The following is a 27,933-nucleotide window of genomic DNA, read 5'->3' as shown; positions in this document are numbered from 1 at the left end:
AACAGACATGAAATGGTTATTGCAGAAAGCAGCCTCTCCTTATAAATGTTTAAACCTTATTTTTCTATTGTTTGTTAATTTGTTTTAACCTTTTTTATTTTATGTAAAAGTGTGCCATTTATTGCATAAGTTACAAACATGAATTTGTTCAGACAGACAATACATAACATGTATACAGGTACAGTATGTATTCACACGTTATAAAAAGCTAATGGTGCTGGTTGGTGTCTCTATACCAGGGGTTTTCATTGGGCAATTTCAAAAGACCGGACACAGGGGTGGGAATGTTTGTTTTCTGCTTCACACACTGCTGAACATTCACAACTGCACGAGGACATTCAGTTTTTGCAAGGCTGTCAAAACTTCTGACTTAAGAATTGAGCTCTTAATGTCAGCAGAATGAAGATCGATATTCATAATCATATTTTACCAAAGGAATGGCCCGACCTGAAACAGGTAGGTTGCATAAGGTGTGAAAGTTATCTTTAGTTATGGGTCATCGTGGGTTAACCATTTAAGTGGCTTATAACATATTTGTCAATTTTTCAATTATTTCACTTGCCAGTTGCCTTGCTTCTTTAGACAAGCCTCTATTATAGGCCTATAGACAGTGTGCCTGTCCAAATATACTGTAGCCTAAAGGAAATCTGCTTTTCCAATGTTTAGATTATATGTTAATGTTAAAAATGTGTTTTCAATACTAAAAGGGACACGACAAGACACGGCCACAGATTTACTCATACTGTATGCATCTGTTAAACATTAATGAAAGGGTTTGATCACTAACCCTGACCTTTATTGCTTGTTTATCTGACCGAGCTAAGGAAGAATTCTATTAATCATTTCTCTCACAAGCAAATTAAAGCCAAGTTTATTTATTTATTCAATCATTTATTGCCATAGCAAAAGTGTAATATTTGTATAGCATAAAATTACATTATAAAATTAACTTCAATATTGACATTTAATGTTTCACAGAGGTATGGATATGATGGATTCATTCAGCTCCACCATCACTGCAAAGTAAGTTTAAAATCTGCACTGGAACATGAAATAAAAAAAAATCTTACGCTCTTTTATAAATGATCATTGCTCACAGTGAAAATCAGCTCAATTTGCAGTTTAGTCTGATGATAGTGGAAGAACACCAGCTGGATGGAAAAGGTTCTGCATGCTTGGCCATAGATCCAGCTGGCATGAGCTCTTCCTGAGAGAAAGTGTGAGTGTGTGTGAGTGTTACGACCCCCATGAGGAGTGAGTGGGCAGCAGAGACGGATCTGATCCTCCACTCAGAGCAGGAGGATGTTAAAACTTCTGCCAGCCTCTTTATGTACCTGCAGGCCTTTAGAGTAATTGGATTGTTCTGTACAGCTTTTCTGCTGGTGTCTCTGGTGGGTTCTGGTCGACTCAGACTTATTCTGTTCCACGTTGCAATAGGAAGAACTATTTTAAAACTGAATAAACAGACATAATGGGGGGGGGGGGGGGATGCTCATTAAGCAGTCCAGTTTTTTTCTTGAATTCCTAATCAGACTGCTTTTCTTTTTAAACCTTTTCTTTAAAAAACACTTATTTGTGTGTGTGTGTGTGTGTGTGTGTGTGTGTGTGTGTGTGTGTGTGTGCGTGTGTGTGTGTGTGTGTGTGTGTGTGGAAAAAAAGGACAGCAGGCCTTCCCTGGGCTCCCTGTAAGAGCAGCTGTAGAGCTCCACATGGGGTTTAGCTTCAGTAAAGTAGCAGAATAAAACCGGATCATCTTGAGCACAACAATGCGGCTGATGCACATAAACACACACACACACACATAGACTCTAATAAACTATTTCAACTGTGCCTTATAAACAAACAACAATATAGAGTGAATGACTGCACTATATGATAATAAAACAAAAACTTTTAAAATAAACTGTATTTGGTTGAATGAATGAGACTCCATATTCAAAGAAAATCCATATTCTTTGATCTGCAAATAAACATTGATTCCTGATGTAAAATCTGCTTGTCATGCCAGAAACTTTGCACCTCCTTTCATTCCAAAGTCCTTTGCATTGTGTGAATTTGACTTTGCTCTCCACTGCCACCAAGTGGCGGAAAATACTAACTGTCATGTAGCAATGTGTCAGAAATTCACTGAAATGTCAAATGGAAAATGTATTCTTAAAAGAAACACCATGCGTTTTTGTGTACCAGGGAGAAGCTAAAATGATGAAGGATGGAAAATTGTTCAGAGTGATCCAGGAGAACTGCTGGGATGCAGATGCTCGAATTCTGGATATGGACAAACATGGTAAATAGTGAAGCAGTGTTCAAATTCAGATCTATCTATCTATCTATCTATCTATCTATCTATCTATCTATCTATCTATCTATCTATCTATCTATCTATCTATCTATCTATCTATCTATCTATCTATCTATCTATCTATCTATCTATCTATCTATCTATATCTGTCTGTCTGGGCGTGTGTGTGTAGAAATATCGTTTAATTCTTATTCACGATTATTTCTACTTTATATACAGAACAGTTCAACTTTAGTTTATTGTTTTATTTATTACAGAGATTTGTAATAAATTCATTTTTTTCAGGAGTGACAGTACAGGCCCTATCCACTGTGCCTGTGATGTTCAGCTACTGGGTAAGAATCAGTGTAAAAATGAACCAAACACTCGGTTTCAATGACACTTTTCTCTTAGATTACATAAAACCCCATATTTACCTATTTTACAGTACTGCAATAAATTATTTTTGATGCTTGTCTATTATTTCAGTCTAATATCCTCTGCATTTCTTAAGGCCAAACCCCATGACACACTGGACCTGTGTGGGATTCTGAATGATGATCTGGCTGCTACAGTGAAGCGATACCCAAAGCGTTTTGTTGGGCTGGGCACTCTGCCCATGCAGGCTCCTGATCTAGCTGTACAAGAGATGAGTCGCTGTGTGAATCAGCTAGGCTTTCCTGGAGTGCAAATTGGCTCCCATATAAACACATGGGACCTCAATGCCCCAGAGCTATATCCTGTCTATGCTGTAAGTGCATTTGCCTTTAGTAGAACATGCCACATTCACACTAAAGTAATTTGGTGTCTTTTTTGTGTGTCTCAGTGTGTGTAGGGCATTTTAAACGTATTTTGCCTCTTATGACAGGCCGCTGAGGAACTCAACTGCTCGATATTTGTGCATCCGTGGGACATGCAGACAGATGGCAGAATGGCAAAATACTGGCTGCCTTGGTTAGTTGGTGGGTTTGATTGAGTGTTTTGACATGGGACATTCTACAGTTTTTTATATTTAATAGCAGATTGTGATCTTTTTTATTGAATCAGTTTTTATTGAAGACTAGTATATATCCCAGTCATTGTTTGACCCCACTTTATTTCTTTCTGACAGGTATGCCAGCAGAAACTACAATGGCAGTTTGTTCCATGATTTTTGGAGGAGTTTTTGAAAGATTTCCCAAACTTAAGGTCTGCTTTGCTCACGGAGGTAAATATATTAATTTTATCTTTAGATTTCATGTAGCAAATCAGCTGAAATGATAACCTAACCTTGAACTACAAAGACAGGTGTTTTTTTTGTGTGTGATGTGGATGTGGTGTTATAGTTCATTCTTTGTGTTCCAGGTGGTGCTTTTCCATACACCATTGGCCGAATTGAGCATGGCTTTAAAGTGCGCCCTGATCTTTGTGCCGTCGACAACAAAATCAACCCACGCAAATACATAGGATCTTTCTACACTGACTCTCTAGTGCATGACCCACTTTCACTGAAGTTACTCATGGAAGTCATAGGAAAGGTATTATTTTAATTCTTATACAGTAGCAGTAATGTAGCCAGGTTAACACCAGACCCTTCTCAGTTGTAACTGGGGAAGGTTCATTCACAGCCCATTTCCAAAGAGGCGTCACCAACGGACGTCGCTCAAAAGCCTCTGGGCGCAATTGGATAGACCTAAAACCAATCAGAGCGATCATCATCGTGTAAAGCCCGCCTCAACGTTTGTGATTGGTGCCTCGATTTGGAAAAATTGGAAATGGGCTTGAATGGGCTCTTGGCCAGACTGACATGCAGAACAAATCTAAAATTTGCCGGAAGTTTGTCAGAGTTTTCCCAGGCTAGCAGTAATGCTAAATCCCCCGGCAACACCGTACTATTGAATTACAACAATGGGCTAAATTAAGTTAAATGATAACTGATGAAATGGCAATGCTAGATGTTTCATGTGCATAACCTTTGTATTAGAGTAATAAAAACTATGTAGCAAAATACATATGATGCAACTCTGTTTATGCTATTTTAGTTTTAATAAAGGATTCTGCTTTTTTTGCAGGATAAAGTGATGTTAGGAACAGATTACCCATTTCCACTGGGGGAACTGGAGCCAGGCGCATTGATTGAATCCATGGATGAGTTTGATAGTTTGCTAAAGGTATAAGAAACTCTAAAAATAATATCTATCTATCTATCTGTCTATCTGTCTATCTATCTGTCTATCTATCTATCTGTCTATCTATCTATCTATCTATCTATCTATCTATCTATCTATCTATCTATCTATCTATCTATCTATCTATCTATCTATCTATCTATCTATCTATCTATCTATCTATCTATCTATCTATCTATCTATCTATCTATCTATCTATCTATCTATCTATCTGAACACCCTAGGTTTTATTTCAAATTGATTGCAAATGCATTGAACTATGTTGCTGCTAAAATATTCAGTTTTGGTAATAATACTGTGATTAAGTTAATAAATATTAAGCATATCCAAATGCTTGTAAATGTACAGCTTATCTTCATTTTCCTCTTTTGTTTAGGATAAACTGCTTGCTGGGAATGCTCTGGAATTTTTGGGACTGTCAAGAAAACAGTTTGAGTGACTGATCAGTTTTATTGATGTATATCAGAACAGAAGTGATTCGACCAGAGATCTGGATAATGAGAATTAAACCATAGGCAGAGTTTGGTAGTGCAAATGATTTTGTCTGAGCTATGAAAAAAAATAGAATTCATATTTTCTCATTGTATTTGTCTTATCTTATCATTTTAGTGTAGAATGACGAATGAGTAAAGCTGTTTGTTGTTAGGATGACAGAAAGTTTTAAAGTAAAAAATAATAATAGGCTTATTCCAGCAAACAGTTGTAACAATTGCACTTACAGTTTAGAAAATGTTAAAACTGTTTAAAAAAAACTGTGCCAAAGAGATTAAGAAAAAAATGTAATACTATAGGCCTACACCTACTACATGAATGTTTGTCACAAAATGCAAAAGGATGATACCGTTTTAAAGGCTTTTGATAAAACATTTTTGTCTTTCAAAGTTTTTCTTTAACCACCCAGTTTGTGTACACGTGAGTCATGCATGACATCATCATTCATACTATAAATAAACTATAGAACTATTAATGACGTTGCGGTGACTAATAAACTACAGTTCCCAGCAGCAACGCTTTGTGAGACGTACGTCAAGGACGTGACGTATGTGAAAATACGTGCGTGACGCTCGCTCTCTGTTCGTTTGCTGGACGGTAATGGCGGCGTGCCGGGGATCATCGTCCAAATGGTTTTTCACCCGGGAACAGCTCGAAACCACCCCGTCCCGTCGCTGCGGAGTGGAGCCAGACAGAGAGCTTTCCTATCGACAGCAAGCCGCGAATCTTATTCAGGACATGGGCCAGAGACTAAATGTGTATCCTTCATACGCGTTGTTCAACAGCAGGCCCATTTGTGTCTCTCGCTGCGACTGTTTGTTTTACTTTCACACCTGTAATATCTGTCATTTTAGTTTATCGTGAATATATGTAATAGTTGTGACCTCGGCTGAAATTATTAGAGATTGTCAGTTTATCCTCGTTATGTTAGCAGCTCGCGCATATGTCTTGCGCAGGCTGTTGCTAATTAATGTTCTACAGATGACTGACGTACAATTTGTATATTTACATGTTGGCTAGTTTGCTATAACTACGTCTGTCTACTCGTAAAATGATAATAAGCTAGTTGTAACTCGATTTGTGTTTATGTTCTAACGTTAGTTGCTAATGCGCGCCACAGGACGCATCTCACGCGTAACGTTATGTTAATGGCACGCGAGCAGGCCGGTTACCGTAAATATTAAAGCCGCTCTGCACTACTAACCTCAAACCTGTCAAAATATGAATCATGTGATTGTGTCGTTGTTTGTTAAAAGATACATGTTGGCTCTGCGACCACCTTGTACCGATAGCCGATACGAAACACTAATACGTAGTTGTAAGTAAATAAATGGCTGAAGTTACGTAATCCTACGTTTTCCTTAACTCTAAAAAAACAGTTCTCAACTCACAATAAATACTGCCATTGTTTACATGCACAGATTTTATATGTACCACTCTTTCACTAAATTCCACAGAAATGTAAGTGTTTCCATCCACACTGCCTGCATCCATTGCATACATCCTTTTTAATAATTTGAATATTCATGAGCTTCTGTGTTTCATCTGGAGTGTAAGAATGTTTCCACAGTGCTGGTATTGCAACCATTAATGTAGTTTTTAAATTTAAAGTGGAATGGAAACATAGAATTCTGCGTTAACTGCCTCAGTCACAATGAACATGTGAGAGACACTGGTAATATCTGTTCTACCCAGCTGTGATTACATTTTTTTTTATTTAGTTTCTTGAAACCACACTGATGTCTTACAGGATTAATGCACCCTAAAATTAACATTTTGTCATCAGTTACTCACACTCATGTTGATCATGTCGATCCAAATCCGTAAGTCTTTCATTCATCTTAAAAACTCAAATAAAGATCATTATAATGAAACCTGCTGAGATTTCTGTCCCTCCATTGAGTCCATGCATCTAAAACATGCCAGAACCAGCCTCATTGGTTCCCGCAAGTCAAGCAAACACATTTGAGCTTCCATTTACCATATTTGATGTGCTTTATGTGCATTGATCAGTGTCTTTATAAATAAAAGCCTAAACCAGTTCATATAAAACATTTGTGTCTCTTCAGAAAACTAATCCGCTCGATTCATATGGATTTCTTTAACAATATTTTTATGAACTTTTTAAAGCATCAACAAATTTGAGTGAATGGACTTTTAATGGGGAAACAAATCTCTCAGGTTTCATTAAAAGTGTCTTCATTCGAGTTTCGAAATTAACAAAAGTTTTATAGGCTTGGAATAAAATGAGGGTGAGTAATTGAGGATAGAATTTTCATTTTAGGGGAAAATAAATAACCCTTTAAATTAGACTTGTATCTTTCAACGTGACCATGTTATCTTTTCTTTCCTAGACCATCTCCCCAACAACTTTATTTCTGGCTGCAAAAGTTGAAGAGCAACCAAGGAAACTCGAACATGTCATTAAAGTAGCACATGCGTGTTTAAACCCACAAGAGCCTCCACTGGATACAAAGAGTAATGTAAGTCCATGGGTATTATTATTGATTTTATTTCCTCCAACTTTTCATCATACTGAATAATTTCCGGTACACTTGCCTCATAAGAGTGTTTAGGTTCTGTCGCTACAGAATCAGGCGTCTCACTAGTCAACTCTAAACAACAGACTTTGATTATGGGTTTCTCATCTGCCGAATGTTTTTTATTTGTATAAAAAAAAAATGATCAGATGTATGTCACATTAATTAATTAACATTAAGAGTTAGTTCAACAAAAGTGAATATTATGTCAACGTTTACTCATGCTACACTCTGATTAACCAAATTAATGTATACCTTTTTTATTCACATATGAAGTTTGGTAAGCACATATAAATAGACCACTAGGGCTGTAATCAACCAAAGAAAATCTTGGTCGACTGAAGTCCTGAAATTTTAGATTAAAGAAAAACGTTAGATTAATTATCTGCGCAGTACTTGGTAGCCTTGTCCGCCTAAATTAATTATAAATAAGCATAAAAAACTAGTAGGCTGTTTTTGACCTAATTTTGCACTGAAATGACACACTTGAGTCTGTCGGCTCTGACAGCGTTGCATCATTTGCACCTGTGCAATATCACAGCCTATGATTTCTGAAAATAGTACTATGTAGTGATATCAGCACAAGAACTGTTGAGGAATATCCAACATAATTTAGACAATTGTTTTTGTCATATGTTATAATAACTGACAGACACTATCATTTCAGCCGCTCTGTGCATGTCCTCACACAGAGCGAGGCTGAACACAGGAGCTCAGCTTCGCGGCTGAGACACGAATAGACTATTAACTTAAAGCTTTTACTCTTAAACACAAAAGGCATGTCCACTTTAATAAAAAATAATATTTATTAAACAAACCAGATCAAGACGCAGAAACGAAATAAAGTGCATAACTGAAAAATAAAGCATAGGCTCAAAAAAAAATACAAACAGTGGGCACAATGCAATTGCTCTCCAGTGGGTTGGGCTAATCCAAAACAAGTAAAAACAAGGGGGGTGTTCTGAAGACAGGCTGTTACCAGTGAAACAGGGGTGCTCTGAAAACACCCCCATTAGCAATTAGTGCTTTCCACCATATGAAATTAACATGGCAAAAAATGCCAGAAGGTTTCAGAAGATTACAGCCCTATAGACCACATCAAATATGGTCAAGAGAAGCGCAAATGTGTTTGCTTAATGCGCGTTTGATCTTGCCTGTCATGCAAGCATTTTTGAGCTTTCTTTTGACCATATTTACAAGTTTGGAGCGACATAGGGTAAATTATGACACAATTTACATTTTTGGGTGAACTATACCTTTAACTACTCTAACTAACCATTTAAGGAGGACAGATTAAACAAATGCCTCTGAGATTTCTCTACATTCCCGTTCATGTGAAACTCAGTCTCCCTTTGATTCTCCAGCAATGATGTAAATGAGGCTTACAACTGGAAATGGACTAGTGAGACACTGACATTAGACATCCAGTGTGTCAGTGCTAGGACAGAAATCTCCCTTGAATGATGAACATATTGTCTTGAGGGTCTTAAATTATAGAAAGTGTTAAATTGTGCGGCAAAAAAATAGTGTTCCCTCAACTTGCCTGTAATTGGAAGAGTGCAGAGAATTCTGTTTATTGGATGAAGATACAGAAAGACACATTACAAGCCTCATGTAATGATTGTCTATTGAACTTCAGGCATACCTCCAGCAAGCTCAAGAGCTGGTGATACTTGAAACCATAGTGCTGCAGACTTTAGGTAAGTCTATGGAAGGAGGTTCCTTTGAACTGAATATTAGAGTGAACATAGAGGCTTGCTGACAGTGGTTCACCTTTGAAAAAAAAGAAAAAGCATTTCCACTCAGTTTTTGACTGAAAAGTTGTATCATCATGGCTAAATTTAAAGACAGAATGATGATCTTAAGCTTTGTTGCAATGAAGTCACATTGATTTTCAGTTAACCTTGGATCTTCTAGTTCTGATTATTTTGCAACAGGACACTTGGGTATCAATGATTCTGCATTGTTTTAAAGGCTTTGTCCTAACTAATGCATGATTCTTTTATGATCCACAGGTGTTGAAGATTGTGTGATTCAGTTAGGAATTAAATTCATGTGCTTTATATTGCAGGCTTTGAAATAACAATTGAACATCCACACACTGATGTTGTGAAATGTTCCCAGCTAGTCCGAGGTATAGACTTTACTTCATATGCTCTCTGCAATTACCATTAGAAATAAAACAGTGCTGACTTAATCTATTAATCTGAACTATTGGCTTTTGAACTATGGCTAAGCATGCAGTTCATGGAGAGGTAAACCTCACTGATTTGAGTGTAATTATGTCTCATTTTTACTTGCATAATGAGTTTTACTCACTCTTTTGCCTTTCTCTTTCTCTGTTTACTTTCACAGCAAGCAAGGATCTGGCACAGACTTCCTATTTCATGGCTACCAACAGGTTGTTATCCAGAACCTCATTTGTTGCACTGTGACTGCACACTATAGCTTCCTTTACTGCAGGTTACCCTACCAGTGTCCAACACCCTCCTTGCACCGGTGGCTACTGGGACGCCCCCCCTCTCAAACATGCCCTCAGATCGGGGTGGGGAGGGGGTCCGGCGGCACCGGCCCCGGTTGCAGTGCGGTGTATTGTACGAGGGATCATTGTTGGCACAGAGGGGTTGAATGCAAAATGTGAAGTGTAGTGGTGCTCTTGAACTCACGTTTGCTCGGTTACAGAAGTGCATTTGTCTAAAAAAGACACTTTGGTAGCCTGAATAGCAGCTAAAGATTACACAGATGTAAACATTACATAGAAGTTCTCACGGTAAGTACCCAGACCCCTTTGTTTTTTTCTTATGATTTTGTTATTCTCAAAGTGATAATTAAACCATGTTTTGGTCTTTCATATTCAAACTATTTAGAAGTATTTTTTTATTTGATTTTTATTCATTTATTTTTGTCATTCAATGCCTGAATTGATTTGTGAGATAGACATCTGTTGTGCTTCCATTGTGATGTACCTATGTTTTAACGCTAGCAAACCCATTAAGGACCTGTTTGAATTGGTAAATTGAAATGATTGTTTCAGTGGCTATGTATTTGTATACGCCCTATAATCTGTAAAAAAATTGTCTATATCAGGTGTGTAACACAAGGTCCTTAAAGGGTGTAGTCTTCCTTGTAATTTAATCAAATAGAATAATTCGATTTTGTGTGTCTTCCCCCTCATTGTTTATTTATTGTCTTCATTAAGTTAGGTTAGTTGTCATTAGAATTTGCTCATTTTTTGCATAGGGATACTGCAGCACTATATGCGATGTCTGAACATGGGACTAGAGCAGCATATGCTTAACACGTGGTCTGCATATAAAAGGGACGTTCTCAAACAAGAGCATGTTACCCAAAGGACGAGTACTTTAACTGAATTGATAAATCAGCCCCAGTTTCATATGGCCAATGACAGTTGGTGGATGATCTGATCATTTTTATTCCCTTGTGTGTTTTTCCTTGCAATTTTTTTTAATATATTTTTAAGATAAAAGCAGAGGCTGCATTATTTTATCACAGATAGCTAATGCATTTTATGAATGTTGCAGTCATAATTTGTTTGTCTTTGTTGCATTAGGATTTAAAAGCTCCTCTTACCCCATGTCCAAACATTGATTCTGTTCTGTAGCACAAGGTTACCATCCAGCTTTGACTGAGGCTTCAGTTTATTGTTATTCATTTTCAAAAGACAGTAAAACACGCATGTTGGTTGAGAAATGTATGATTCTTTTTGGCTTCTTCAGGGACTATTGATGCAGTTTTTCTTCTGGCATTGTAGCAGAACAAGTGACTAGGCAAATTCACAGAGATTTAAGAATAAGAACTTCATGAGGCCAAACAGCTTTATGACTTTCATTACATGGGTTTACATTTCTTATGTGGTAAATATGGATGGTAACCATATGCTTGTTTGCTTCACTGTGTTCCCTATGATTCTGTTGCCTGCAGGCCTTTACACCTGTTATTGAATGTACAATTTTATGTCAGTAGTATCAAGTTTACCCTTGATTATGAGTAACAAACCTATTATTTTTTTGCTAGCACAGTTTTAATTTCTCATAGTAGAATTTATTTTATGGAATCTTTTTTAGACTTTTTACTGCTATTCTAAACTTCAAATGTAGGTATACTACAATCGATCAACTGCTGATCAGAATTGGCTGACTGCAGTCTGACAGTAGGCCTTGTAGACCATTTCTTCATTAGCCTTTCTGTGTATCCTTGTATGGATATGTTGAGTAAGCCTACTTGCTTTTGTTTTTTCAACTTACAATCAGTATTTAATGGAAAACAAATCTTGATCAGAGCATCCCTACTCATGTTGTCTTTTGACATTCAGATTGTAGGCTACCTTTTTTGTAGAGCACAAACTATGAACAGTAGATTTGGAGAAAAAATGCTTTTATTTTAATGTCTAAATTGTAAAATGTGACTAAATTGCATGCCGCTATATCAAGTAGTTTCCGAACTGTGCAAGCAAATTTTGGAAGTATGTTGCTCAGAATTGGGTAACATATTAGTGCCTATAATGCTTTCTTAACCTTAATAATACTTTCTAGATGTTCAACATTGCATTCCATCTCATCAGCGATTAATCATTTGGTGCTCTTTCTTTGTTGTCTTTTTTCTTCCTCCATGACGTGCTGCTCTTGCAGTCTGCACCTCACCACCTTCTGCTTGCAGTACAAGCCCACAGTCATCGCCTGTGTTTGCATTCACCTGGCTTGCAAGTGGTCCAACTGGGAGATCCCCGTTTCCACTGATGGAAAGCACTGGTGGGAGTACGTGGACAACTTGGTTACACTTGAACTTCTTGATGGTAAATGGACATTCCCCCAAATTTCCCCAAGGCTCATTTTGTCCTATTTGTAAGTCACCCAAGATTTATATTCATTTGAATTTTGTTGTAGAACTGACCCACGAGTTTCTGCAGATACTGGAGAAGACACCTAGCAGGTTAAAGAGGATTCGTAACTGGAGGGTGAGCAGTTAGACTAAATCATCCATGTCTTTAAATTGTTAAATGTAGTTAAATTACACACAGTTGCTATATTTATTTATAGGCTACACAAGCGGCTAAGAAGCCCAAATCAGATGGTCAGGGCTCAGATAGCAGCTCTTTAGCGGGACCCTCGCTAACCCAGGACCTGTCCTTGATGGATGCCCTTCCTGGGGTCTCTTCAAATACAGCATTCTCCAAAGCCTCCACGTCTTTCCCAGTGACCCTGCCAGGCAACTCGAGCAGCAGTCTTTCTCTTGATTCTATTGCCAGCATGCAGGGAACCTCTTATACTTACACCGCTCCCAGTGACTGGCCTCAGGACCAAGTACGCTCAGACCTGTATTCTGTCAAACAACTTCCCCCACACACATCTATGCACCCACATCGGCCTGACAAAAGTACAGAGATCAACCCTGCCAAACACGAACACAAGGCCAGTGGTGGTGCCAAGCACCAGGCAGCAACCTATCCTCCACCTGCAGCACCCACACAGAAAATGTCTCTGGACAAGTATAGGGAGAAACACGCTGCTGAACTGGCGGTGCAGAAACGCAGGCAAGAGCAGCAGAGTGTGGAGACTGAGGTCTATGTTGCTCCAACACAGACAGATTACCGCAAACATTTACCCCAACTGTCTCACGGGCAGCAGGGAGCAGGAGTCACGACTGCCTCGCCCCTGAAGATGAAACTGCCTGTCCCTGGGCTGGACAAGCTCCTGGACAAACGTGAGAAAGGCAGCTCTTTAAAACTGCGTCTTCCAGTCCCCTCCCAAACCGAGAAAGGCGGATCAAGTAAGGAGGAGCTAAAAATGAAAATAAAGGTGTCCTCTGAGCGGCACAGCTCCTCAGACGAGGGTGCTGCAAAGAGCAAACATTCCAGCCCACTTGTGAGCAAGGAGAAACACAGAGACCACTCAGCCCATCGTCACCATCACAAACACGGCCACTCGCACACACATAGCGGCAATGGCAGGAGCGTCCTCGAAGCACCCGCAGCTAGTTCGGCCCTTAGGAGCCCATTAGGTTCTGTTGCCGATAGTGCAAGCTCAGCTTCCAGTTCCTCACGCAAGAGGGTGAATCCCGACGCCAGCCACAATCACCACTCCAAAAAGAACAAAAGCTCCAAAGGCGGTGCAGGTAGTTCCTCTCATTGTTCATCTGTTCAGCTGTGTGTGTCATCTCACAACTCTGTTCTTAACCTTCCCTTCCCCCCTCCCCCTGTCACATACCAGGTGGGCTACGGACATCTCAACACCCTAGTGAAACTGGACAGGAAACCAGTGGAGAGCCATGGCCCTGAGGGCGCCGGCCTAGCTAATGGCCAACACACAGACTACAAAGATACTTTTGACATGCTTGATTTGCTGTTAAGTGCCCATTGAATGGGCTCTTGAACTGATAGGAAAAGAGGATACAATTTAAAAGAAAAATCAAGCATAGATTTCATTATTAAGAAGAGAAAAAAACAGGAATGTGAAGAGAAAGAAAATAAAAATGCTTCCCGCTCTTCTGGCAGTTCGGTTAAGTCTCGCCATCTCTGTGTAACTGCTGCTTTTTTCTCAGTATTCCCTCATGAACAGTCAGTATGAATGCTTAAGCCAGTATGTGAAATTCAGGGCCATTATAGTTTAAAAAATAATATTTACGTGATAAAAATAAATAATGAAAGTTTTGCCACAGTGAAAATTTATAAGACTGAAAGCAGCCTCTAAAACGACTGACGCTCCTCTCATTTGTTAGTTAGAAGGAATGCAGAATCAAGATTTAAGTTCCATAGTTCCTTGAATGTTTTTTTGTTACCTTCCCCTCATCTGATACCCTCTATATGAGCTGCATGCTTAAAATGAAAGGGACGAGTTGTTTACAGAATGTGGAGTTAAATTTACATACATTCTTGTATGTTAAAAGCTGTACCATAACTTCTCAGGTTTGGAGCTGCTTGTAAAATGTATATATATATATATAAATATGGGGGGGGATTTTGTGACTCAGTGTTATCTATCGTTGGCATTTCTAGCACAGCCTTCCAGTGATGTTTGAACTGGTGTTCCATGTTCCAGAAGAGGGTGAACTAGCAGGCAATCTACACCCTGCCAATTACCTGGCATGTTGTCAGAGGCCATGCAATTTGTACCTTTTTTGACCTTAAGCTGGATGCCAAAGGTTGTGCCTCAAAAAATGTAGTTCTATGAAGTTTACATAACCGCTGTGAAGTGCATTTTTATATATTTCTTGGCTTGAAGCAGTAGCCTATTTGTGCAACTCTGTAAGTCAATAACAAGAAACAGGTGGGTAAAAAGAGATTGATTTCATTCATCACAGTGCTGACCCAAAGAGATCTGGGCTTTCACAGGCCCTCAACATTATTTCTGAATACGGATGAATGGTTTTGATATTTTGATTTAGAATTTTTTCTGTGTGAGGCTATTGGTAAACGAGGCCAGCATTGTACAAACCATAATTTTACTTTTGATCACTGAATTGCAGTTGGATAAGGCAAGTGCAAACCCTAGCACCCCCCCCCCCCCCTCCCATTTTATTTAGATTTAATAAATTACATGGTTTCCACCACCTTACTCTCAGTCTTTGTGTATTTGATCATTTGTGTTAAAAGCTTATTGATGCCACGTTTGTCAAATGACTATTTACAATTATTTAATGTGTTTTAGTCAATTATATTTTCCCCATGTCAAATGTTGGGTCACATGGTCAAGTTGCTTTTGTATCATTGTTTTAAAAAGTACATTTTTGATTTGGTGAATAAGTTTTCAGTTAACTGGTCTATTGCAGGTTTGGCTGTGATGAGAGATGAATGGATGTCTTAACAGTCCTTCTGCTGACGGTCGTTGCCTTGGATCTCTGCAAACAAAAATAAATTCCCACTGTTACAAAGCACACAAGAAATGTGTGAAAAACATAGGCTGAATATATACAGTGGATTTAAAAAACTTAACAAAAAAAAAAGTTTTGGCGTAAAAGAGCAATGTACCTGGTTAGGCAAGCCTGGACAAAGTGCTTTGCATGTGCCGAGTAGTCATCAGACAGAGAAGGCATTAAGCCCTTTCTAGCTCCAATGTAAAAAAGGGCTGCCATCTTGTTCATGTGTGCAAGGGGTGGTTTTCCTGTGGCCATTTCAAACACAGTGCAGCCAATGCTCCAGATGTCTGATTTCCGTCCATGACCTGTCTCACTTATCACCTCTGGTGCCATCCAGTATGGAGTACCATGCACAGACTTCAAAACGTCACTCTTACTTCCATTTGAAGTCTGAAGACAGCTAAGACGACGAGCACAACCAAAGTCGATTAACTTAATCACTCCGGTGGGCATAAGCATGATGTTGTTCCCCTTCAGATCCCTATGGATGACCCTGTTGGCATGAAGATAGGCAACACCTTCCAGAATCTGTTGAGTGTATAGAACAAAGACCTTCTCTGGTAATGGTCCAAACCGGCTCAGGATATTTGAGATGGAGCCACCTGGAACATACTCCATGAATATGCTTACAGTATTCTCACAGAGAGCTGTTCCCAAGAAACCAATTATGTTCGTGTGATGAAGGTTCTTAAGAAGCTCCACCTCTCTCTCCAGGCGATCATACTCTTTTTCTGCCATCTCTGAAGTTGAAGCATCCAGTGTCACCTGTTTTACTGCAATCAGCTGGCCTTGACTGGTTAGCCCACAATACACCTATAAATTAAGATATAGAACAAAATGAGAAACATACCTTTATATTAGATTGTGCTTGGAGAACATTTTGAAAATCATTTTTATTTTAAAGCTTAAAAATGTTTGTAATTTAAACACCTACTGTCCCATAAGCTCCTTTACCCAGAACCTCTCCTTTTGTCCATGTAATAGCATCATGTGAGCAAGATCTGAGAGTGTTGTGTAGTTCACCTGAGGAAACCCCCTGATGGATGAAAGAAACTCAATGTGATGAGCCATAGAATATCGACTTAAGGAATGGGGTAGTCATCCCTACTTTTGGAGAGCTACCATCCTGCAGAGTTCAGCTCCAACCCCAATAAAATGCACCCATACCAGCAAATCAAGGTGTTCAGGGTTACTTGAAATTGCAGGCAGGTGTATTTAAGCGGGTTGGAGCTGAAGTCAGCAGGAAAGTAGCTCTCCAGGAGCATTGCTGGCTACCCTGACACTGTACAAGTGAAATATGTTAGAATATTACCTCATTTAGAAATGTCTTAAATTTGGAAGGCAAGTTGTGTTTAAACTCTGTGCCATCTCCATTTTCAGTCTTGAGTGTTTCAACATCTCTTTTCTCAAGTGAGATCAACTCCTCTGCCAAAGACCGCAGCAGGTCATCCGTGAGAGGTCCATCACTGGCTTCATCTAGAAACCTCTGGTGCACAGGTGATACCGTTCCATCACTTGTCCATGTATTGATCAGTGGCTGCGTGGGCAATCTACTCACACATGATATTTCAGGTTCAGTTTTAACACCTGCATCCATTGGAGTATGTCCTTGATGTATTATGTCCTTAATGAGATTTGTTTTGGGCACAGTGTTGGAAAGTACTTCTTCAATCACTGACAGTATGGAGGTACATTGTCGTTCTACGCCTGAAATTTCCCTCCCGTCACCCGTAATGATGGGCATTTCGGATTTCTTCTGGACAGTTCCACAAGTAGACGTTATAATGACATGGCATTTATTCTCTGAAGGAGGAGGGTGTTTCTTCATCCCTTTGGTAACATTATCCCTCCGCTTGAGATGCCTGCACTTAGCTCGACTGGATCTCTCAGATTGTGCTTGTTTCCTTCGGTTAACCTCCACTGTTTTTTGGCCCCTCAGTTTTCCATTTATCTGTCTTTTAACTTGAATCGCTGTATGAACCTGTCTTGATTTCTCCGGAGAACAGTCTACTCTGAGATTTTCATAAATAGGAGTTGCAAACATTTCATAGATTGCTGGACCTTCATCTCCCTGACTGATCTTCAGAAACATGTCATTGTAAGTGACATAATCGACAGCAGATCTGGCTCTCTGTGCAACTCCTGATGCTGGCTTTTTGGATGCTCTTGCACTTCTCGGATCTCTGTGAATTTGCTTTTGACTGTTATTGTTTACTTTCTTGTCATCACTTGACCTCATGTGCTGAGAAGGTTCAGAGATCCTTCTTGTTGTTGGGCCTTCATCTGCTGTTTTTTTGCGAGCTATTGTAGGTGCTCTTGGCAAATATTTGTTGGTAGTCTCTCCTGCAGTTACTAGGCTTGTGGGTTTACTTTCTCTAAGTTGCAACTTTGACTGAATTGGTGAATTTATCCTGTTCCTTGTACTTTTAACAGTACTTTGATTTCTGTGTGCCAGAACATTGAATGACTGGTTTGTCTGAATAGATGTTTTGCCTTTCCTGTCATTTCCTTTAGTTGTCTTAACTGGTTTGTTCTTTTCATGCGTAGTTTGTTCTACTTCAGTAATATCCACAGTGGTAAAGAGCTTCTCATCTGCGATAAAACAGGATTCTCTGACTAAAGGTTGTATTTCCCTGACTATGCTTTTGTGTCCTTCAGAAACAGAGCAGCAGTCCAAAGTTGGAGACTTCCTGTGAGGATCCTTTGAGTTTTCAATTGTTTTGGAAGATCTCGTATTAGCCTCGATCTCCCTAACCGTCAATGATGCGATAGCTGTATAGCCTTTATTGTTGTCTGAAATTATATTGTTTTTATCTTTTCTGGTATTGCTAATTACAGAACTGACTAAATCCTGAAAATCCAAATAGGTCTCTAATTCCAAATTTAGTGACTTCTCTAATCCCACATGTATCTTGTGTGCATCTTGAGGCACAGTCTCATCCTCCTCTTGGCTACTACTGCAGGAGTTGCTCTCTTCACTGCCTGCTCTGGTGCCTCTGGATCTTCGGGAAGACTGGCTGGAGATCCTTTCCAATCTTCGTCCAGATTGTGATGAGATGGGCAAGATGCTGCTTTGTTTTAAGATCAGTGGGTGCTCGATACTTGAACGTGCAGAACCATCCGTGTATCTATTGTCCAGAGGAGTGAGATGTTTGGGTGTCCTTGAACATAGAGTTGGTGGCGTCTGGTAATCACATCACAATAATCAGAATGCTATTAAAGTCAAGATTTTTTACCTTTATTATTTGTATTTATCTTTATAAGATTTATCTCACCTTTTGCCTGTTATTGTCATCCCCTGTGTCAACAGCTCTAAGCCCTGTAGTTAATTAAGAAGTTTTAGAAGTTGTATTATATGCTTTCCCTTCATGTGTCAACCTTTTCAACAGTATTTTTCATTCATGGCAATCAAATTTGCACACAGACACAACTTAAAAGTAGAGTTACCTTCAGCCCCATTAACTAAGCAAGCACATGTCCTCATTTTTGGTCACACTCCAACCACAAGGTAGGCAACCTACTTTTTGTTTGAAAAATACTTTTTGAACATCCTGTACGCCTCCCCCTTATAGATCATACAAAGTATTAGTGCAGATGAGGAGTAGTTTCAGAGCAGCTCAGTGGTAATGTCCATAACATTGCCCCATAACTAGCATGCTATAATCTACTCCTCATCTGCACCAATACTGTCGCCTGACGAAAAAGTTCCCACACTCATTCTTCTCAGGCTATCTTTGCAGATGATCAAGATTATGGGGTCTGCTGAAATCAGACATTGGGGGTTGAAGATGCACAGCAGCTGGATCATAATGTCACAAAATCTGAAGGATGTTTTGCCAAAGATGGGCTGCCCCAAAACCACAAACGACTACAAACCAGTTGCTCTCACTTGTGATGAAAATTATGGAGAGGCTGTTCTTCATGCTTTACCTATTCCTATCTGGATGAAGATACCTCTGTCGGGATTCTGTTCTCTGAGATTGTGACTTCTCTAGCTTCTTTCAATTCATTCTGTTTTTCTAACTGTAGGACAATCTCCAGGCAATACAAGTAAATGTCTCCTGGATCACAGACTACCCTAAAAATACAGAAATGACTAACACTAGCACTACTTCCCTTCTTGTTCATCATATACACAGTGCATTTCTAGTTTGTGCTATCTGCAGATGTTCTTTGGAAACTCCTCCAGTCTTATCAGCAATATAGAGAGCATTGTAGAATCTCTTGAGCACTGGGAAAGCAGTGAAACTATGTAACATTCAAGGTAATCTGGACTGTTTGGGGAGCTACACCAGGGCTCTATTGATTATGAACACATCTCCATTGAGAACTCCATAGTTCTCCATGATCTGTAGCTACCTTCTGGATTGCATGCAGTTTTGCCAAAATAATCAGTTTACTGCTCAAATCAGCACTGGCCAGACATTCTACGACCTACCAACAAATGCCGATTGAAAATGTACAGTCAATGAGAACAAACTGCAACAGACGCCAACAAGAGGAACCGACTAAATTTGATGAACGTGTCTGTTGGTGTTGGTTGACATCTGTCGGTGCCGCGTGTCTAGCTTGTTTGCACATCAAATCACGTCACTGCATTGCTGTGGCGTGAAATGCAGATTGAGGACAGGAAGCGATTTTCTACATAGAAACACTATCGCAAACTCAAAATGCCTGTTTTGCATCGTTTATGGTTGCTCAAACCGAGAAACCACAAGGAGCTTTTATCGGTTTAACTTTAAAAGTTGTCGCCTTTAATGGCGTTTTTCATCTGATCATACTGAAATTAATATGGATACCTGCTTAACTTTTGTTTTGTTATTGACTTGGTTAAATATTCACAATCTTCATGGTATCGTTTGCAGGGAAGAGAAGCTAATTTATCGCATTGCATGATCATTTTATGTTTTCACTGAAGTTCTATAGAATTCCGTTCACAATGTTGATCTAGTTACCATGAAACAGTCACGCGCGGCTGCTTATAAATGTGTTCAACAAGCTGACAGAAGTCGATCCATTTCTTTGTTGGAAAGGTGAAATGTAACTGAAGTTTTATTATTGTCATTGTAAAAATTCACTTTCCCATATGGCCACGGAGGATAATTGGAGAGGGTTACATTCAGCAGACAGACACCGACATACTGTATTTATTTCAACAAATGACAACCAAAATCAAATCCACAGAAGCTTGTGAACCGTTTTGAAGTGGCTGTGTGCAAGTTAAATCACACAAGCTGAGTTGACAGTCATACTCGCAAATGTAATGTTAATTATTAAATAAACAAAATACAAAACTTTCAAAAACACTATCCTTACATTGTTCAGTTTTCTCCCGGAGCAATGATATGAGTTCCATTGGCAATTCTCGATTCAGCGTGGATGACCTACAATGGTGACATTTTTCACAATCACGACAGAAAATCTAAATACTGCCCTAAACTCACTAGCAGAAAGGCAGCGCAATATAAACAAATCAGACCCAGAACTCAACACGGCATGACCGCAGCTTCACATTCTTTACATCTATCGCCTTGATGGCAGACCCTTTCAATTCAGTAAAAAAATGACTCATGTCCAACATATGTTGTGATTTTCTGTTTATACCTTTCTTAACCAGACATTCACTTCCTGCCCTCCATCTGAATTTTGCTCGTCATCAGAATCACATGACCACAAACAAGCTATAGCCTTAACTCATGGACCAACTTGCATTTCAGCTGATGCATGTAAGTACAGTTTTACTTGTTCTTTCCAATGTAATCTGTCAAACTGGAAGTGCATGTATGCATTATGTATGTGTCTTTCTTTATGTAACTATTTGTGTCATTTTTTTAATACAATATTTTTTTTCCGCAATTAACAACTGTCTATACTTACTGTTATGAATGTTAGCCCGTGCTTTCAGCAGCACACTTGCATCAAGAAGAGGGTTCATCAGCATTGGTGCAGATTTGCTGAGCTGAGTGGCATGAGCAGCAGGGAGAACGGGTATTGAGGAGGAAGTCAAACTGAGTGATGGATGCAAGGGCCTTATTTTGCCCCAGTCTTTTCTACTGTTCCATAGGCTGGGTAAGGATGAAGTCCGACTGAGTGAAAAATTTACATTAAGTTAACATGTTCATATTTTTCAAAGCATTTAAAAATTAGCTATATCTTCTTTTGAAATGTCCTGAATGATTATGAAAAGTAAGGGCAGAGCTAAATCTGCCACTAAATCTCTCTCTCTCTCTCTCTCTCTCTCTCTCTCTCTCTCTCTGTGTGTGGATAATAGCACACTCTGGAAGCATAGTCTTATGTTGACGACGGCTTGATCCTGTAACCGTACTCCTCTGTAAGCTCTTTGTGTAGAAATGAGAGGCAGCCACTGAACGGACATGGGGTTTCATGCAGGAAGATTGTTTGTGAGGGTAGTTTGTTTGTGCAGTTTATGTATACACAGCTGCTGGTGTTGGTGTTTAAGTCTGATTAGTTGACTCATGATTGGCTCTCTTGTTTATCTGAATACTAATTTAGTTTGTGGAAGTGATGAATGAGTGTGTATGCAGTCAGATGGCTAACCTGCTTCGTTTACTCTCATCTTTGTCTTGTCTGGTGTCCATCTTTGGCTCCATACAGCCCTCAAAGCAAATCCTGTTATCTGCAGAGACATCCAAATAAACTCTGTGTGAAAAGGGTGATGTGAAACGTTCCCTATGGTTATACTGTGAAGCTAGTATAAAAACTCAAAAAGAAATTGATCCACTATCCACAGGCAACACTAAAACCAATACAAATTCATTCAAATTAAATCCACCAACATTTTAAAATCTATATATCATCGTTCATGAATATTATCAAATGAAATGTGTTTGTCAAAATGTCCCTAGAAGCATTAATCATTTTATCATACATAGACATCACTTTTCATAGTTATCAGAAAAGTATTTTATATATAAGAATAGTTTGGAATAATGGCATTGCAGGAATAAATACAAATTTTGATATATATAATTGAAAACAGCTATTTTAAATTGTAATACGTTTCCTAATATTACTGTGTATACCGTAATTTGGATCTAATAAATGTAACCTTGTGAGCACTTCTGTCAAAAACATTTAAAACATCTTACAGAACCCAAAGTGTGTGTGTGTGTGTGTGTGTGTGTGTGTGTGTGTGTGTGTGTGTGCGTGCGTGCGTGCGTGCGTGCGTGCGTGCGTGCGTGCGTGCGTGCGTGCGTGCGTGTGCGTGTGCGTGTGTGCAAAAAAATACCTTTCATAAAGTCTGTCCTCCCTAAAGTTGCCCAAGCCTCACTGAAACCAAACGTTTTACAGTTCCTCTGATTCTTACATAATCCTTGTCTGCGAGTGTCAGGGGTTCTCTGCTGATGACTCTGTATAGTCTGAGTCATTCGAAACAGAGGAGCCCAAAAAGCAGAGTCAGACACACCCCTCCCATTGTCATGGATCCTCTGAGGGATGGGCTGAGAGTCAGGCTGCAGTGTGTGTGAGTGTGTGTTTCTGGGTGGTGGTTGCTGCCAAAGGGGGTGTTTGATAGCCCGGTGAACACAGAGAATCACTGTCCTTCTGGAATGATTCAGCAGGTGTATGTACAGTACCTCAGACATTCTGTATTCTGTCTTCTAAGATGAGCATAATTAATGTTTCTTAAGTCTATTCTAGCAACTCACCTTGGTGGATGTCTGCATTGTTCTTTTGTGCAATGATAATCTCAGCTGATTCTTTCTGCAAAAAATTTACGGCGGCATTAAACAGAAGTTGCAATAGTCTTTTCTTCCATATTCTGATGTATATCTGATTGAAACGGCTTCTTGAACCAAAAAAAATAAAAATAGGACTTGACTCGATTTTGTCTATCGGGAATTGATTGGATCGTTGGATCATTGTGGTTTGCTACTGTGATCTTATGTGAATGACAGGTTGTCCCGCCCTCAAGCCGAAAAACATCATTAGGGAAGAGAAGAGATATCTTGCAAGAGGGGAAGTTATTTTGATTAACTCTTTTCCCGCCATTGATGGAATTTTCCGTTGTTTATGACACAACACTTCACCGCCATAGACGGAATTTTCTGTTGTTTATGACACAGCGCTTCCCCACCAGCAATCCATGTTTTTACTGTTATACGGTCTTCTGAAAAGGTATAAAATCTCCAGATCAAAACACATGTAAAAAAATGTATAAATAAAAAAGCAGAGACGAGCAATAAAAGCATTGCTTATGCACGTTGTAGTCTTTGACAAAAAAATGATCCATTAAGCTAGATTTTTCTTTTTAAAGCAGAAGGCTCTGTTAATTCTTTTGCATATATTGCATGTTCAAATATTAATACAACAAAATATTCTTGGGGCCATGAAAGTTTTCTGAAAATGATCAAACATGCTGGTGGTGGCTGGCAACTTTAAAAAAAAATGCTGGCAGGAAAAGAGTTAGTTTAGGAGGGCACATACATTTTTTTTTTTAAAGTGCGTGGATAAATCATTTATAATAAATTCAGCAATATTTCCCCCAAAAAATTTAATTGTCAATTTTGATTTCATGGTGACTTTAAAGTTCAGTAAAGGAAAGGTTTTCAGTGACACAGCTGGTATGCAGCAAGAAACAAAACTGCATAAAAGCTGTGAGGTTGGCCGTCCCATACAATAACCTCTCACAGAATCACACATGAGTCATGACTAATGCACCTGTTGACTACTGACCATCTGGAGGTGGTCCGTTCAATCAACTAACAAACACCATCATTAGCCAGCTGTGATGCCTATGACCAAGGCTCAGCCAAATGGAACGCCATGAAGGGCTTAATTAAAACATTTCAGAGCAAATAAACTACATTTAATTGGTTTTGCCTTTACAGTCCCACTGAGACATATTTATTATTTTATGCACTTTATGCTGTAATTATATTTGTCCGCTTTTGTTCACACAGTTCACGTGGATTTCTGTGGGAGACACTGCCAATATTCACTGCATTAATGAGTAAAGTCATGTTAAAGCACCTGACCTTCATCTTATCTGAAACTGGTGTGCAACAGCCACGTGTAGGAGGGCAGCTGGACTGTACAGCAGGACTCGTTGACCAATAAGACGCGTCCAGACACGTGAATATTATATCTCCAAAATACAATACAAACACTAATAAGTAAACGCATTGAGAACATAAACAGGTTTCTAAATAATTGCACTACAAATAAATAAAAATAACACTGTATAAGCAAAATGCACATGAATAAAATTTGAGAACATTATTGAATCTATTACATTAGTTATAGTTGGTGTTGCTGGGACCCTTATATTCACATGCTTAAGAGAACTTCAGTAAAACATTGATGGGACTAATTATGCACCATGTAGATCTCTTCCACAATTTATGAAAAGAAAAAGCATGCAGTGTTGTACCTGTTTGCATTGAAGACTCCATTAATCTAAAGAGATCTTCCTTCTTGGTGCTCTTGATTTGAGAGACGTACCACAGAGCAGTGTGACCTCTCTGATCAAGGATCCTTGTGTCACTGGAAATCAGTACATGTGGATCAGTCACGATTTGGTCATGAAAGAGGCCTTTTTATTTTTATATATTACAGTTCCAAGAAGTAAAATTAACTGTACAATTAAATCAAATTGAAATTGGATTCCTTACACCAGCAGAGACACAAGTTCTTTCACCACTTCCACGGGTTGATAGTCCCACGGCATCTCCAGTCCTTCAAACAGATCCACATCCCTTACAGCCAGCATCAGTGGGGTCAGACCATCTCTGTTCGGTTTATTTAAGTCCATCAAGTATGTCCGGGCCTGCAACACATAAACAATATAAGACTAGTTTGTTGTAATTCCTTCCAGCCATTGCTTGAGGTGAGTGTAAAAATATCTCATGACAGATGGCCAATACTGATCCATCAGAGATCTCCCTGTGGAGTCTGGCCTGCTTTGTCTGAACCTAGGGTTGATATCACATTTCAAACAGTCAAATGGCAAGTGTAAGTTAAAGTCTGTGCGGCTCACCATCAGGTCCTGTAGACAGTAGAGATCTCCCCACCAGGCTGCTAGTGAGAGCTGGCTCTGGTGCGGTACTTCTCTCATCATAGCCATCAACAGCTCCCCCTGGAGTGCTGGTTGACTAACATGAAGAGCTGTCTGGTTGCTATGGTTACACAGTGTAGCATCAGCTCCTCTTTCCAGAAGGAAATGCATCACCTGTGTTCAAAATGTTTGTATGTAGTTTGAGCAATGCGCATATTGATGGTGGTGATATTAAGACCAACATCACGATTGCAAGTGTGATGTTACAACAATTAAATAAACAATAAGTTAATATTGAGTAACCTACATTTTTGACACAGCATTAACTGTAACTAATTGGTTGAGTAAATTATTTAATGACACACTCATAAACACTTGACTATTTGAAATTGCCCCATTGCACAATTCTCTACATTACTCCACTAATATAGCCCACTATATGAGTGAATGAAAACGAGTGATTGAAAACTGAAAACTTTTTATTAGTTTTGGCCGTTTATTTACACAACCACAGCGTTTTGGAGGCCAAACGATTGAAACCGATACCGTTATCATCTGTGTAAACTACAAAAACGCGAGTTTGTGAAAAAAGTGACATCATGCACATGCGTATTACGTGTTCAGTAGCCTTTTAGTGTTTTTTTTTACAAAGTGACATCACCAACTACTGCCCTGGCATGCATAATACAGCATTTTTAGTAATTTTCACGGATCCACGTGATTTGGGATTGCTCTGAAAACGGCGTCTGTGCGCAAAAAACACAAAGAAAAACTTTTCAATTTTGAGTAGCCTACATTGTTGTCGTGTACGTGCCATGAGTGCAGTGGAAGTGCTCTTCAGGCAAGATGAGGGAATTCATTCACCTTGACTCTCAGTGCATACAGTGCATACAAGTTCGAGGGACTTAAATTTAGCTAAATGAAATAGGCCTATTTACATTTCTTTAGCTATTGTCTCATTCCAGTGAGTATCCCTTATAGGTTGCAGACCCCTGGTTGTACACTTGTTATTAAGGTAGGCCTACATTATGAGAGCGCACTCGATAACTTCCAATTGTTTTGAACTCTGCTACATGGTTGTCCCCTCAAATAAATAAAGGTATAGAGTAGAGTGAAATCATTTAGTCTTTTTCATTCATGAATGAATGTTTAGTATGGCGACAAAACAATGCCAATAAAAACCGAGCGCACAACTGATGCTGACGATGATTATGGCTTACAGGAGTGCCTAGGCATCTAATCACAACTGACTTTAAGTAACCAATTACATTTGAGGTTATTAAAACAGTAAGTCCCGCCCCTCGACTGCCAAAAATAAAAGTGTGCGAGCGAGCGAGCAAAAGCAGCAGGTGAGAGCAGATCAAGCGCGAGAGTGTTGGGAATGATCAGGCGGGGTTTGAGTGAGCTCGCGAGTTCCCGTTTCCTCGCGTGTAGATCTGTTATCCTCTCGCGGAAGTCATTTACCGCGCGCGCCAGCATCAGTTGTGCGCTCGGTTCTTATTGGCATTGATTTGCTGCCGTCATAGTATAGAATTAATTGATTGAGTGAATTATTCACCCACTCATCAAAACGTCACTTGTCACCACTTAGTGGTGTAACAATGTAAGCTGCACAAAGAGTCACTGCAAAATCCTCATAACCAATGCACACAAAAACAGTGTCTCCAGTGATGCTGGACTGTATATTGGTATCCTTAAAACTTATTGTATAATCTTTATTACAGCTATTAAATAAAGAAAACAGGAAGTAGTAGAAAGGCTACTAAGTGAAATAGAATTAATGCAATACACCCCATTACACTGCAATAGATGTACTACACAGTAGTCAGCTATATAGTTTCTGCCTAGTTTTTATCATATCACCCTAACGTCTCATACCCTAGTAAGACCCCTCCTGCAGGCACTGATAAGGGGAGTGCAGCCTTGTGAATCATGGGGCAGGTCAATTTCTTCCCAGGAGTAGATCCCCTGCTCCAGCCCCAGAGTCACAGCCTCAAGCTCTTCCTTCAACAGCTGCTCCACAAAGCTGCTTCTTTCATGTTTATTCATGCTCTATCTGGCAGATGCACAAACACAGACATTAGCTGCAGTTCTGCTGCACGAGCTGTAATGAACACCTTCCTCAGTATTCACATCATGTATAAGTGCTGCAGTTCTGTCTTAATAGTGCAGTACAATACTATTTTTCTTGCTTACTTATTAACACCCCAAAGCACCTCGTAAAGATTAATAATCTATGAATGATCATGTATTTATACATACGAAAAAGAGCTCTTGTGAGCCAAAAAGAACAATTTATAATGCATAAAGTTATGCATCATAGAACTACACTAGACCATTTATTTTATGTTAAAGTAGTACTTATTTAAATAAGAGACCATAAAAAAAATGTATTGTTGCTTACGTGCATTAAAACCAGCAAGACTCACCAGTGTCACTCATCCGTGCCTCTCTGGATCGAAATGTTTGAGTTAAATGAAGTTAAATTAGTTCCAATGTTTACGTCCTTGTGTTTTAAGGGTCAGTCCTTTGTCTTCATTGCGTCTTTGCCTGAAGCAGATTTGAGTT

The 27,933-nt window shown here is 39.2% G+C and overlaps 3 protein-coding genes across 11 annotated transcripts; 2 read left to right on the top strand and 1 right to left on the bottom strand.

Annotated features, from left to right (window-relative positions):
- The first annotated feature begins 233 nt into the window (after nt 1-233).
- Nucleotides 234-5,475, top strand: acmsd (aminocarboxymuconate semialdehyde decarboxylase). Its single transcript, XM_079619560.1, has 10 exons — nt 234-456; nt 979-1,023; nt 2,188-2,284; nt 2,585-2,634; nt 2,793-3,029; nt 3,147-3,240; nt 3,390-3,485; nt 3,623-3,795; nt 4,330-4,428; nt 4,823-5,475. The coding sequence occupies exons 1-10, from the start codon at nt 400-402 to the stop codon at nt 4,883-4,885; spliced, it is 1,011 nt and encodes a 336-aa protein (XP_079475686.1). The 5' UTR covers nt 234-399; the 3' UTR covers nt 4,886-5,475.
- ccnt2a (cyclin T2a) lies at nt 5,423-15,415 on the top strand. Of its 8 annotated transcripts, XR_013798438.1 has the most exons (11): nt 5,473-5,696; nt 6,318-6,399; nt 7,293-7,421; nt 9,118-9,178; nt 9,550-9,612; nt 9,834-9,879; nt 10,161-10,248; nt 12,128-12,291; nt 12,383-12,453; nt 12,536-13,610; nt 13,706-15,008. XR_013798438.1 is itself a non-coding variant. In XM_079619557.1 (10 exons), exons 1-10 carry the CDS (start codon nt 5,539-5,541, stop codon nt 13,771-13,773), a joined length of 1,917 nt encoding a protein of 638 aa, XP_079475683.1. In that variant the 5' UTR covers nt 5,423-5,538; the 3' UTR covers nt 13,774-15,415. The 8 variants fall into 8 exon arrangements, 5 of the variants coding, with proteins under 5 accessions (XP_079475683.1, XP_079475681.1, XP_079475682.1 ...); XM_079619557.1 differs by lacking the exon at nt 10,161-10,248 and having other exon boundaries at nt 5,423-5,696; nt 13,706-15,415; XR_013798437.1 differs by lacking the exon at nt 10,161-10,248 and having other exon boundaries at nt 12,406-12,453; nt 13,706-15,043.
- map3k19 (mitogen-activated protein kinase kinase kinase 19) lies at nt 15,200-27,933 on the bottom strand. 2 transcript variants are annotated; one of them, XM_079619554.1, is made up of 15 exons: nt 27,795-27,933; nt 27,244-27,421; nt 25,348-25,539; nt 24,983-25,137; nt 24,742-24,854; nt 24,347-24,456; nt 23,018-23,072; nt 21,909-21,987; nt 21,228-21,436; nt 18,626-18,669; nt 16,663-18,534; nt 16,285-16,386; nt 15,981-16,163; nt 15,463-15,878; nt 15,200-15,332 (listed from the first exon to the last, which is right to left on the bottom strand). In XM_079619554.1, the coding sequence occupies exons 2-15, from the start codon at nt 27,412-27,414 to the stop codon at nt 15,242-15,244; spliced, it is 3,792 nt and encodes a 1,263-aa protein (XP_079475680.1). In that variant the 5' UTR covers nt 27,415-27,421; nt 27,795-27,933; the 3' UTR covers nt 15,200-15,241. The 2 variants fall into 2 exon arrangements, with proteins under 2 accessions (XP_079475680.1, XP_079475679.1); XM_079619553.1 differs by having other exon boundaries at nt 15,463-16,163.

Source organism: Phoxinus phoxinus (assembly GCF_949152265.1).
Source record: "Phoxinus phoxinus genome assembly, chromosome: 7".
NCBI lineage: Eukaryota > Metazoa > Chordata > Actinopteri > Cypriniformes > Leuciscidae > Phoxinus > Phoxinus phoxinus.
This window is presented reverse-complemented; position numbering and strand designations above follow the sequence as displayed.

Excerpts from the sequence above, each read along its gene's own strand:
- map3k19 (XM_079619553.1), bottom strand. The coding sequence starts at position 27,414 with ATGAATAAACATGAAAGAAGCAGCTTTGTGGAGCAGCTGTTGAAGGAA. Across the intron at positions 21,988-23,017 it reads CAATGCAGACATCCACCAAG|ATAACAGGATTTGCTTTGAG; the intron begins GTGAGTTGCTAG and ends ATGTCTCTGCAG. Across the intron at positions 15,333-15,462 it reads GTCCAGGCTTGCCTAACCAG|AGATCCAAGGCAACGACCGT; the intron begins GTACATTGCTCT and ends TTTTGTTTGCAG.
- acmsd (XM_079619560.1), top strand. The coding sequence starts at position 400 with ATGAAGATCGATATTCATAATCATATTTTACCAAAGGAATGGCCCGAC. Across the intron at positions 3,030-3,146 it reads AGCTATATCCTGTCTATGCT|GCCGCTGAGGAACTCAACTG; the intron begins GTAAGTGCATTT and ends CTCTTATGACAG. Across the intron at positions 3,241-3,389 it reads CTGGCTGCCTTGGTTAGTTG|GTATGCCAGCAGAAACTACA; the intron begins GTGGGTTTGATT and ends TCTTTCTGACAG.
- ccnt2a (XM_079619555.1), top strand. The coding sequence starts at position 5,539 with ATGGCGGCGTGCCGGGGATCATCGTCCAAATGGTTTTTCACCCGGGAA. Across the intron at positions 9,613-9,833 it reads ATGTTCCCAGCTAGTCCGAG|CAAGCAAGGATCTGGCACAG; the intron begins GTATAGACTTTA and ends TTACTTTCACAG. Across the intron at positions 12,292-12,382 it reads TACACTTGAACTTCTTGATG|AACTGACCCACGAGTTTCTG; the intron begins GTAAATGGACAT and ends ATTTTGTTGTAG.